The sequence below is a fragment of the Passer montanus genome, unplaced genomic scaffold (genome assembly GCF_014805655.1).
Source record: "Passer montanus isolate IOZ18808 unplaced genomic scaffold, ASM1480565v1 scaffold8, whole genome shotgun sequence".
Taxonomy (NCBI): domain Eukaryota; kingdom Metazoa; phylum Chordata; class Aves; order Passeriformes; family Passeridae; genus Passer; species Passer montanus.
The window spans coordinates 4,789,005-4,802,321 of record NW_024373256.1 but is presented as its reverse complement, the minus strand read 5'-3'; the positions used below and the strand labels follow the sequence as shown (position 1 = coordinate 4,802,321).

At 45.2% G+C, this 13,317-nt stretch overlaps 1 protein-coding gene across 5 annotated transcripts in view; it reads right to left on the bottom strand.

Annotated features, from left to right (window-relative positions):
- MAD1L1 (mitotic arrest deficient 1 like 1) overlaps window positions 1-13,317 on the bottom strand; it is a 350,640-nt gene that overhangs the window by 83,841 nt on the left and 253,482 nt on the right. For all 5 annotated transcript variants that reach the window (XM_039732446.1, XM_039732448.1, XM_039732449.1 and 2 more), the window contains one exon: window positions 7,404-7,594. In XM_039732446.1, coding sequence (XP_039588380.1) covers window positions 7,404-7,594 — 191 coding nt within the window. The remainder of the gene's footprint in view (window positions 1-7,403; window positions 7,595-13,317) is intronic.

The following is a 13,317-nucleotide window of genomic DNA, read 5'->3' as shown; positions in this document are numbered from 1 at the left end:
TGCAATATCCTGCAGCCAGGTGAGAGGGACAGAGAAAACCAGGAGGTTGACTGACCTAGAGCAGAGCCACGTGGCGATTTAGCGGCAGAGATGGGAACAGGAATCCAGGAGGGGTTTTGCTTATGTCCCCTCTGCTTGATCCCTTTTTTAACACTGTCTTCATCTCACACTGTGTAAACACATCCCTGCCAGCCCACACAGTCCTTTGTAAGCTGTTCAAACACAGCAGCAGGCAGACAGACATCCTCCTCTCCTGAGACCTGACACGGCACAGCCAGTGACAGGAACAGTGACAAGAATGAGTCTTCCTCAGCAAATTCCAACCATGGGTGCTGGGGACGTGGTGGGGGGCAGAGAACAGGGAGAGGGTTCATTACAGCAGGTAAGGCAGCCAGGACCTGCTCTGCTCACTGGCACTGCCACCTCTGTGCTGTGCAGGGCTGCCTGGCTCTGCCCATGACACAAGGATGGAGTCACAGGCTGCTGTTTGGGGCACTGGCACAACCTGCCCCATGTCCACCCCATGTCCTTCCAGGGCCACACACATTGCCACACCAGCCTGGATGCTCTGGTTTAATTAAATTCTTATCAGTGATTTGTGCTCCTTGATGGTGCATGTGACTCACCTCAGAAAGCACAGGCTGTGCCTGTTTCATTAATAAGAGATATTTAAATGAAGGGGATTTGTATGAAGATAAATTGCAAACTTATTAAAAAATAGGTGTATTCCAGTAGTTTTGTCACTTATTGTTATTGCAGAATCATAGACTCATTTAAGCTGGAAAAGACCTTTATGATCATTGAGTCCAACTGTAAATCTAATGCTGCCAAGGCCACCAGAAGCCCAGGAAAGGTGGCGAGGGCCTTCAGCTGGGATGGCTGATGCTTGTCACAACCTGGATGAGGCCATCAGCAGTTCTGACAGTGATGGGGGCTGAAGTCAGGTGAAGAATTTGGGTGGATAAGTCAAAAGCTGCCTTCTTTCAGTGCCCTCCTTCTTTGCCAAAGGAAGTGCAGAGAGGCAGAGCTCATGCCAGCACAAGGAGGGTGCTGTGGGGAGGGAAACCTGGGAATGCCTCAGTGGCACTGCTGTGTCCTTGGGGAATGAAGGAGCAAAATGAAAGTGCAAGAACAACTTGGTGGTCAGCAGCTGATGACTGCAAAACAAATGGAATTGCAGAGACAGCCTGAAGCTCAGATGGCATCTGAGAGCCAAATTCATGTTTCTTGTCCCAAACCAGGCCTGCTTTGTGACAGGTTTTGTATCTGCCCCACCAGATAACACAGCAGTCACTCCAACACAGAGGATGCACCCACGAGCAGGACAAATCTCTGACCTTTCAGAAAGCCTCACCCATCCCATTCTCCTGCTGGTCAGGAAAGACTCTGTCACTGGAATAATGCTCCAATATCACCAACATTAATTACCAATATCACCAACATAATTACCTCCATGCCTGGGTCTACCTTGGCAGACTCACAGGCAGGGCAGGAAGGGGAGCAGTGGTACACTGAAATGGGTGCTGTGCAGACTGGCAGGTAACAGGGAAGGGTATTCCCAGCCCAAAGGTGCTCTGTGCTCCCCACCAGCACTGTCCATTTATTCTCACCACAGTCCAGTGACAATGGCAGGAGCATCATCCACCTTGTACAGGTGGGGAAGAGAGGCAAAGAACATTCCCTCTGTTCAGGTGGAAGAAGGCTTCAGCCCAGCCTTCAGCCTTTGCTCAGAAATTTTGCAGTCAAAAGGAAAACCTTCTGTTAGATTTTTCCAGTATACTCGAGATGACTGCCTTCATTAAAAACAAAGAAAGAAAAAGCCCTAATGTGCACTAGGGAATAGGCAGTTGTTCAAGGAAGCATATGCATTAAGAGAGAAACTGTGTAAGGAAGAAAAAAAAGCACGAAGAGGAGCAATTTGAAGACAGTAGCAAGAATTAAAGCTACGTCCTAACACAACACAGGCTGCTACAATATATGAAAGAAAATTACATGTGGGAAGGTTAAACACAGGATTTGATGCTGTAACACCACAGACTGCTCAGCAGCCTTTTTAGAGGCTGCTGATTAGTGCAACCCAGGATGGGTGCTTGCTGACCCTTCCAGGAATCCCAGAGGCACCACGCAATGATGGCCAGAGCTGAGCTGAAATCAAGCCTCCAACAACCACACAAAACAAAACGTGAAAATGAAATAACTTGCAATTAACAAGAATGAGGAGTTAAGAGAGGCCTACAGTCCCTAATCAATCTCTTGCTGCCTGGCCTGCTCCACGGATGAGCCCCATTGTTAGTTTTGATTGTGTGTGCAGGAGTGTGAAGCGGCGCTGGAAGAATAGCTCTCCATCAAAACTGTGATTTCCTTCTCCCCTCGAGACTCATCAAGGGTGAAGAGGAGGAGAGGGGAGAAGATAGAGATACAAAAAGAAACAAACAGCTAGAACAGGCTTCTCCAAGACACTCTGCTAGGTTCGAGGAGGCATAACTGAAACTGCAGGTATGCAAAGAGTGTAGACTCAAGAATCACAGCTCCCATCAGTGCTGTCAGCTTCAAGATGAAACAAGAGCACTCAGGAGAATAAAAGTAATCCCTGCATTAACCATCCTGCTTACTCTGAGCTGTACATCATTCACCAGCGTGCCCTGGCCAGACTGGTACTCAGACTGTGCTGGAATCTCAGCAGACCAGACTGTGCACATTTAACCACGTGAGTTTTGCCTCCCCCTTTCAGCCAGCAGTTTGTCAGCATCACTTTGTGTTTGAAAAACAGCCTCCAAGTTCTTTCTTGTTCAATCCAGCCTCATTTCCCTCCTGAAGAAAAGAGAATTATTGCATCTTGTGCACACTGCTGCCCTGCTGTGTTTTACACACCTGGTCAATACAGAAGCAAGAGGACAGTGAGGTGCCCAAGCCATGGGGCACACACTGCTGCCCTGCTGTGTTTTACCTGGTCAATACATTAGCAAGAGGACAGTGAGGTGCCCAAGCCATGGGGCAAGCTAAGGAGGACTGGGCAGTTCAATGGGGTGTCTGTCCTTCCACCACACCCTTCTTCCATTCAAAGGAAAGAAATATCCCATATCATTTTTACACCCTCATGCTCAGCCTCTGCACCCACAGTGATCTACATCAGAAGCAATTGATAACTTCTCAGGTGGCCCTGAAGTTTGATAGTTACAGTTCCCCTCACAGATCTGCAAACTAATTCTGTATTTAACTCCTTAAAGAAGTGTGCAAAGACAGTCTGTACACACCAGCTTTTCACAGCTTTTTATTTTATCATGTTGTAGAAAAGCTGTGGATTTTACTGGATTTTATGACTGTATTACCAATCCAACAGGACACCAACAAAGGTGTTGTTGCGTAGCAAGGAGTGCCAGCCCTGGAGCAGGCCACATTCTCAAGCCATGTCAAGATGCTTCTGCTTTTGTTTGCTGTCTGGTATCTTGGGTATTCTCTCCCAAGGAATACAGCCTATCAACCTGGGGATGTTCTTCCATGAACTACTGCTGGTGTTGGAGTTTTCATTTGATAATTTTGACAGAAAATAACAACCCGGCTGAGACCTGGAAGCAGAGAGAATTCTGTGCTCTGCAAGACTAAGCAGTGAGGATATAGAAAATATCTGTCTAAAGGCAGCCTTGTGGCCAGGATTATTTATGAGCTCAGACACACAACACCACTGTCACACTGGAAAGAGTTTGTCTGTTTTAACCTCCTTCCCAGCCAATTTAGACCCAAGTAATTTAGGCATGAATTATCAAGAAATCTGAGCACTCCTTTTTAAGAAAGTAGAGGAATCTGACCCCAGAAGGACTGCAAACATTGACAATTACACAGGATCAGACTGATGACCTGTTCAGCCCAGGATCTCTTCAAAGTGACCAGCCCCCCATTCATGCTGCAGCACTGGAAACAGTTTACCTGAAGCATTGAGCATAATCAAGAACAGATTGCTCCCTCTTCCTCACTCAAGTCTTGATTCCCATTTCCAGAGGATGGACTTGGATGTTGCCAAGTACAGAAGCAGCAAGATCATTTGTATACCCAAGCCAAAAAAAAAAAAAGCTTCATGAAGGGGAATTCTCTTCCTAATCTCTATAGTAAGGAGTTGCCTTTACACCTCCAAGCAGAGAGCTCTGTATGTCCCTACTTTGGGTAAATGTACATATTTAATGTAAAACTATATATTATTATTTGTCCATAAAGATATCTTTGCATTTTAGAAAAGGGGGTGGCCTCCTGCTCTCAGTAGTTCCTTGAAGCCATAGGGTCTATCAAATAAAAGGATTTCTACTCCTTTTCTTTTAAATTGATTGACTTCAAATGCTTTGGCTGGGACTGTGTCCTTAGGCACACAAAAAGGAAAAAGCCTGCGATTTAATTTCTTTCCACTGTTTGTTCATTTGTACAAGTGTCTCCAAATCATCTCCTCTTCAAATTTGACCAGTCTTTCTGTTTACTGAAGACTTTCTTTGTCTGAAACAATTGTCAATGCCTTTCTAAAGACCTCATTTCCTTACTCCCATTCAGGACCCAGCCAGAGACAAGGATAAACAGCACAATGTACTCCTGGCCAGGCAATGACAGCCTGATTTGCCATCTCCTCATTCCGAGCTGGATAAGCTGATCCAGAGGCTCCCCAGCAATGTTTGTTTGTTTTAACAGACATCTTTAATGGCTTGTTACAAAGGGAGTTGAGGCAGTTCCTGGATATCTGATGGGTGGGCTGGTCCAGACACAGCAGTGAAGCATCACACGGAACACAAAGTCTGTGCTGTGGCTGGACACATCTAATGGAGCAGCAACAGGAATGGAATAGGAAACTGTCAAGTGCTCCAGGAGCTACAGTGCATTACAGCCCACAAAAAAATCATCAGAATCTAAACTCCTGGTGAGGAATCTGTAACAGCCTTTCCACAGTGTTTAATTGAAACAATAAAAAGGAGCAAACAAACGGGAGCGAGCTGTGAAGCCTGAGATGTGCCTTTGTGCCCACGAACTCACAGAGGGGCTGAAAATCACCGGGACATCCTTCAAGCTGATGAGCTCATCTGTTGCAGTGATAGGGATCACCAATAAATACTGCTACGGTTTCATTGGAACTCAGTGCTCATTTATAGATGCAGTCATTGACATTCCCAGCACAGCACTGTGATTAACCCTTTCACTGGAGCTGTAATCCCAATTAAAGCAAACTGCTGGACACATACAGCAGGTAGATAATAAGCTCCACTATAGTAACAGCACACCTTGGCCAAGAAAACCAACATCTTTCATCTTCATTTAGCTTTGAAGGGGTTACATTGCAGGAGCTCCTATTGCATCCCTCACTTAAAATTAAATGCCACCAGCAGTGCTACTGAAATATGCTTTTAAAGTTTACAGCCAAACTACAGAAGCTTGTAAAGTGCCAAGGGACTTCTCTTGTTTAATTATATAGACCCTGTTCCATAAACTGCTTGAATAGAATAAATACAAATAGCTTCCATGCTTTGTGACCTCTCTGGGTTAATGAAATGCACACAAACACCCACAGTCTGCTATGGCTCAGAAATTCCACAGCATAAACACACAACCCTGCTGGAAGCTATAGTCAGGATTCAAGCCTTCATACATACATGAGAACCAGCTGCCTGGACTCAGCAAGGAAATAATTTCTTGTTTATATTCTACTACAATTCAAAGCTGCAGCCAGTGAGAATTGTCTGCAATTTCCTTAACAGGGAGAAGGAGTCTGAAGGTTTTAAATTCATGTTAACAAATCTGCTCCTCTTGTCCAGAGAGGTGGTGAGGTAAGAGAGGCTGAGGAATTCCAAGAATCAATAAATGACCCACACTAGGCTCTATGAAATGTGAGATCTTTACCTGGTGACACTCACTTCCATCTGTGGACATATAAATTTTTTATATTGCCATTTCACCAAGGAGTTTCCTTCTACCAGTGGCAAGCTCCTGAGCTTCCAGCCAGTTCTTGTTCATGTGGCCAGCATAAAATTTTCTCACATTTTCTGAACTTTCTCCAAGCATGCCATCTCTCCTGTGATGCAAAAAACCCTGCAACTTGTACTGTCTGGCCATGGCATCCAACAGGCATCTCCAGGAGGCTGCTGGAGTTTCATTTATTGAACATTTAACCCCACAGGTGTGAGCACAGGTCTCTGGAGGTGTTAGAGCAGCACTGCACCATCTCAACAGAGAACTATTTTCAGGTTTCAATGGCAGCACCTTAAAATCAACAGAATTATTCTCTTCCCTGGGCACTGAGCTTCTTTTGTTGCTGCCATGTGCCTCAGGTAATCCAGAATTCTCCTAAGGCCAAGCAATATGACTGTTTTGGGGATATTTTCCTAGTTTTACTGAAGATCCTAGGTGCTGTCTTATGCACAGCCTCGCCTGCTTTATTTGTTGGGTTTTATTTGTTTTACTTTTTTTTTTCCCTGAGGCACTAAAGTTACAGAACAGGAAAACATTTGTCCCATTATGTACAGAAACAATCTGGCAACCATCCACATGTGGCACACAGCTGTAGGTCTGCAGAAACAGAACTTCCCCACTTCCTGCTTGTAGAGTTCCCTCCTGTACTGAACACCTCCAAAACCCTTCTTAAAGGAGATTTGCCCTAGGGAGGATCAGTGGGAGGCAGGTATGATTTTAATGCTGTTGTGTTAGCCATGGAGAAGAAGAAAGTTTTCCCACTGACCTGTAAACTTGGGCTGTTGGCACCTGAACCAATCTAAAGACAGGACTTAACATCTTGGTGACTTCTAATGTCACACCTCAGCTCTCTAATGCATCAGCTCAGAAGGTAACACAGCAGGAAAACAGCCCCTGTATCAAGCCACAAGCTCCCAGCCCACCCAGCCAGACCAGTAGAGCACCCGACAGACAGAAGACAGACTGTTATTGCTGCTCATCTGTGCCGTTCACATAAATGGCACTTCACACACACCAGGATGAGTTGCTGCTCAAAAGGGATTCCAATTTACATAAAGACAAGATGATGACACGCAGACAAGCTAGAGGATGGTAAAAAAAACATAGGGACATATATCTCATAGTGAAGTAATGATGAGCCTTGATGGTTACATAAGGTTTTATTACTGCGGCATGTAACTGATAATATAAAAAGGTGAAGTGCCAGGCCAGATGCCTGAGGTATTATGCATAAAGAGTCTCTTCTCTTTACTCCAGACTTTGATATATAAGTGGGAGACCAGATGTCAAACCTCCTACTTTTTAACAGAAGAAAGGATCTTTACTTCCCTCACGAGCAACACTCTGCCAGGTAACAGGGGGCAGTGATTCTCCAGTCTAATCAGTGAGAAAGAGCAAATACACCCTGGCATGTTGAAAACCATGAACCCAAAGAATGAGGTGCAGCCAGGAGTGCACAGACCTACCTTGAAAAGCAGGCAGTCCCCCTGGTGCTCGGCGTAGATGGAGCTGAGCCTGTACTGGTTCTCGGTGGTGATGTCGATCTGGTAGCCCGTGAGTGTGTAGCACACCTTGCGGAACTCCTGGATCTTGGTCTGGAAAACTTCTTTCAGGCGTTGGTTTTTCAGTTCTGCACTTTCCACTTGCTTCTTCAGCTCTGGGTAAGGGAAGAAAATGAGTACTTTCTTATATGTCACCAGCACAGAGCCCTTGTGCTGTACGTACAGTGCTAGCCAAACTGAGTGAATTGAAAAGGTTAATTAAAAAGTGAATTAAGCAGGCAAGAAACAAGCAAGCTGAATGCCTCTCCTCCTGGCTCCAGCAGACTAAAAGATGGTAAACTAGGGAGTAAGGAAAACAGACATGTTTTGGTAGGTTGGATTTTTCTTTTGCTCAGCCAGCCTTTTAACAACACAGTACAAAAATTCAAAAGTATAGCATCCATTTTCCCACATGCACTCGTCTTGTTTTTTACACAGAACCCAAGAGAAGGGTGTTCCTCTACAGAAAGCAATAAAGTGGAAAAATGGTCCAAAATACGCCTCCGTATGGCTGCATCAGGAGGAAGCTGCCTACAAGGGAAATCTCCTCCAATGAAGGAGATTTGAGGAAAGTGCCCTGATCTCAAATTGACACGCTGCTTAGGCATTCCTCAAGGTTTGGGAAGGGGCTTTTATTGTGATTAAAAGCCTGGAGAGCACCTCTGCTTCTTTGCATTTGCTGCCTTAACTGGACTAGTCCCTGTCAGAGAGGTCCTGGGAGACTGCCTGCCACTCACCTTGTGTTTTATTGCTACAAAGGGAGCTGCCAGTACTGTGAATACTTCAAGAGGATACACAACAATTACCATGAATCTTTCACCCAAGGTGCCTTCTGAGTAATTAAACCTCGATTTATCATCCCATTAATTACAGAGATTGGTTTTACTTTAATATACACTAGAGATGTCTCCCAAGTCAGCCTGTTTTATCAACACTGCAGTCCAGGGTTAGGAAAAATCCTGACTCTTTCTAACAGCAAATAAATAGACTTCCTCAGTCGAATACCTCTTTGTCATTCTGAGGTTTAGGGCTTTGTGCTGTGATCAGAGCCATAATTGCAGCATTTGCAGCCCATATGTCTTTAGTTTAGCTACTTCAGGTCCAGCAGCAGGACAGCAGGAACTTCAGAGCAAGGTGACTGCTGGAATATGAGGAATGTTTTTGGCTGGGTTTATAGAGCCCATACTAAAACATTATCGCTTCCCAAGTGAGCTGGAAATTTTTTTGCTTGAGTACTTGGTGGAAAGTGTTTCCATTGGCCTCCCAGGCACAGTGGAGGAGGATGTAGGATGGAAACTGCAAGGCCATGGACTTGCCATGACATTCACCTCTGAGCAGCTGCAGGCACACCAGGAGAGAGCCAGTCACCTCTCATCTCCTGTACTGCTTTGGGTAGGCACTGTGGGTGGAACAAAAGGATAATTCAATGTGTTACAGTAAAGTGCCTTAAATGCCACTGAGAATGCCCCTGCTCAGAAGTATTTTGGCCTTAATCCAACCCAGTTTAATCCCCAGGCAAGGACAGGAACTCTTTATGGTTAAAGAGAGCTGTATGTCTCTTTATTTCTGAGTGAGAGCATCCACTCAGGGAGAGTTAACCCTGGCCAGCTCCTTACCTTCAGCTAATCCAGCTCCATCTTCCTGAGCAGCTTCTGGTGGTGACGTACAAGCAATGATTGCCTTTACCCTGGGCACCCCCCAGCTGCATCTTGCATCTTAAGGAGAGCAAACCAATGTGGAGAACATCACCAGCTGGTTCACTAAAACCCTGCTATACAGGGAACCTCCCAATTGCAGGAGGATGTAAAGCAAGTACAGAATATCCAAACCACCCTTAATGGCCCAAAGGGTTGTTGTGTGTTGTCTTACACACAGTCCCTTCTCATGAGCTCAAAAAGGCTCTTTTCAGACTACCCACCTTCCACTCACAGCAACTCATCAATGTGTGATTAATTCAACCCTTCTCTGGATTATTACAAGCCTTTCCCCATCATCTCGGCTGGGACTGGTCTTTGATTAATCAAGTAATCAGCCTCTGAAACTGGGAGGTTAACGGGTGGCTCTGACCTGGATATCCTCAGTTTTCATTCAGCTATGCAACTGTTAAGGACAAAATCCTATATATGAAAGTAAAAAGTCAGTGACCACACTGCAGTGGTAAATAACATTTCGTCACTGTCAGAGACAGCCCTGCCTTTAATATATTGCCCATGTCCAACAGCAATATTTTTTTCCCTAATAAATGCAGCCTAGCCTTGGAAAAGTAAATCTGCCTCTTCCTACAGCATCTCAGAGGTTTCCTTTCCCAACTTTTATAACCTCAGAGGTGGATGGCACCCTAATTCATTAACTCCTTGAACAGCTTTCGTTATTCATGAAGAGTTAGTGCCTTTTCCACTGTTTTGTCTCAGACTTGGTCCTGCCAGTGGCCGCCAGAGCATCCTCACCCCCACCCAACAGCACTGTCTTAGTTAAACAACCCTCTGACTCTGCAATAACAACTAAGTGATGGCAACTGCTTCCCTGCACTACCCTCAGGGTGGGAAAGGAAAAACTTTGACTACAATCACTCTTTTATGCAGAAATCTGGGGCTTTCCAGTGTAACTGAAGTACCAGGGAGCCTTCACCCCGACTGGACGGCGTGCCCTTGCCGCCTCCCCGCTGCTCCTCCTGGCCCTCTTTCCAGAGCCTGCGGCAGTGCTGGTGTCCTGGCTGGAGGAATTATCTGCATGAAAAACCTATCTATCTGCTCGTTAGAGATGCCTTGTGTCAGCCACTGGCACAAGGTGCTGAACTGGGGAGCTGCTAATGCAGATGTAGCTGAATGTGCCAGCGCCAGGCAGGGGTGGGATAAAGCCTTGTCATCCCTCCCCTGAGTCCATCAGCAATTGCCCAAGAGGGCTTCTTTAGCTTAGGGACAGAGCAGGAAAAAAACCAAGCAGGCACAGGGACACAACAGGAATGCCTGAGTTTGCAGCTGCCCCCAGTGAAAGGTCCACTGAACCCTGACTGTAAAACAGAGATTGCTCTTCCTTTACGCCCAATTAAGCCGCAGTGCTCAGCAGCTCAGCCCCAGCTGGTGCCTCCCTCCTGCAGTGTTTATCCCCTGGGAACAATTCAACCCGGGGCTACTCCTGGTTTAACTCAGGACAGCACTCAGCACTGTGACTGGCCCTGCTTTCCACTGAGGGATCTGCTGACACAACCAAGAAAGAACACACCATGAGCAGGATCCTTGGAAGAGTAACCCCAAAGCCATTTGAGATGTCCTGGGATATCTTTCATCCCTTTCCACCATACTTCTGCAGGCAAGAAGCATCCTGCAGTTTCTGTGTGATACCAGCCAGCCCCAGGCCAACATCTCAGACACCTTGGGGTGTCTAAAATGGCAAAGAATGATTAATTTTAGGGTACCTATGGAGCCTCCCTGCACCATGGGTCTGCACCCAGCCAGCAGGACAGCAGCACATGCACAGACGTGGGGACAGTAATTAATCTTTCTAATATGTCCCCCATCCAGTGAAGATGTTAAGCTAAAATGCAGCTCGTTGTTTGCTCTGCATCTGAATTCAGAGCTGTGAAAACGCTAATTCTTAAGCCTCACCTAATACCGCTAATTCCCGCCAAATTTCTCGCACAGTCAGGAAAAATTGATTTAAAAGTCATCACTTGCACAGAGTGCAACTCAGCTGTTTCAGAGCAGTGCTTAAGGCACAGCCACAGAGGCCCTGGAACAGAGGGAGATCCTTTTGGGATGGTCAGAGCAGGGCTCCAGTGACAGCACTGTTGTGTCCACCCCTTTCATCCACCACCTACAGAAAACTGAACATTTTGATCCATTCAGATCTTTCCCAATGTTTGGTGAATTAGGTTTAATTACATCTTTAAAAGACAGTATTTGAAAATGAGAATCCCTGTATTTAGAGAACCTGTTTGAGTTCCTGTATTTGATCTTGTTCCAACACAGGTGAGAGAAGTTGCAGAGGCCATGGATGGGGAAAGTCAAATCACAAACACCATTCATGCCAAAGAAGGGATGCCAAAGCATCTCCAAGTTTAGGGAACAAATAACTGAGAAAATAAGCAGGAGGTTACACAGGCCATGCTTTGGTTGTGGGTAATGACTGGCCTGAAAAAAAAAAAAAAGGAAAATAGAGAGAACAGGAAAATATACAGAAATACTGTACAATCTCCTTTGTATTCAGGCTGAGAGTATGCACAGAAAGTTGCCTGTCCTGAAGAGTTTGATGCGGAAAAAAAATCCTCACTGAAAAAAAAAAATCATTAATCTGTTAGAAAATTAATATTGCCAAATGATTAATTCCACCTAATGATACTGCTTCTTGAAACACCTTGTATTTTCACACACTTACATCGACTTTAATGAATAATTCAAACTATTTTGGATAAATAAATAAAATATGAGTTGGGCTTTTTTTGGTCTCGTATTGGAAATGTCACTGCTTTTTATTCCATTGCTTTGACACTCCTTACATCTGAAAGTGTTCAGAGCAGCCTGGAAATACCACAGCTTTGGCTCTTGCTCCAAGTTCAGCCAGGTCAATCAATAACAATAGCAGTCTCTATACCAAAGAAAACCAAATTCACGCTTAGCCTTTTCCCCAGGGAAAGAGAAGGAAACAATGTGACTCTGAGCATGCTAAAAGTGGCATGAAATTAAATGTATCACTAGTCTTTTCCAGGAAAATACAAATTTGTTCTGCCCATCCTCAAAGATGCCACAAGCCATGTAGCTGCATTAATTCAGCTGCAATCCCAGCTAATATATATCTCTCTCAGAAAGGCCTGCAGTCCTTTCTAACTCTCCATTAAAGGTTACTTTCCCTCAGTGACATGTTAGGGGGTCACTCACTCCAACACACACAGGATGAGGTATTTACACATCAATTCCTGTCTCTGCTGACCCTGCCAGGATGCCTCAAGACAGATGCCCACAACAGAGCCATGGAGGATGCTGTATTTCCACCAACCCTGCTTCACTTAAACAAGAGATTGCTTCAATTTTGCTTCCAGCTTCCAGAAGGGATGCCAGAACCACCTTGTTCACACAAGGTCCACAATGGGAAGAGGAAATACTGTTTTCTCAGTTCCAAGTTCCAAGGCACAATTACCTTTTTTCTCCCCCATCTACAGGAGCTGCTGGCATGCAGTGGCACTCCTTAACCACCCCCTGCCCCCCAAACTGATACTGAATTACTCCAACCATTGCAGGTCTGCTCTTCCCATCTGTCTCTCTGCACCTGGGACCCTTCCAGCCATTCCCCCGCTCAAACCTCAAGCTGAAATTTTCTTTGCCAGCCTCAGTTTATGAGGAGCAATGTCTGAAAAGAGTTCTGTGATATTCTGTGAAGGGCACAACATAAAAATAAATTGTACCGTGTTAAATAAAGGCTAATAGGAGAAGAGCTGAACATTTTCTGATGCAGGCAAGTTTATGACCATTGCTTTTGAGAAATAAAATTTGCCTTGCTAGATTTTATAGGCATGTTTTATGCCCTGGGGGAGTGGGACCACGCAGCCCCACGCCACCCCTACTCGACCTTACAGTCTGGCAGCCTCACACTGCTCTCTGCAAAACTTGAAATTTGTGACATTACAGCCATGAATTATAACTTTTCTTGAAGGTAAAAACAGTTTTATATTCAACAGACTGCACTGGCTGTTCAATTTGAAACCTAAGTGGTATTTATTTGATCAGTCAACATTGGTTTATTTTTAAACCGTGTATGTACCATATGGTTCAATGCACCTCCCAGCCCCCTCCTCCAGCCACCAGCTTGCCCTTCCAGCAGCTCTGGGGAGAATTTTCAAAGGCAG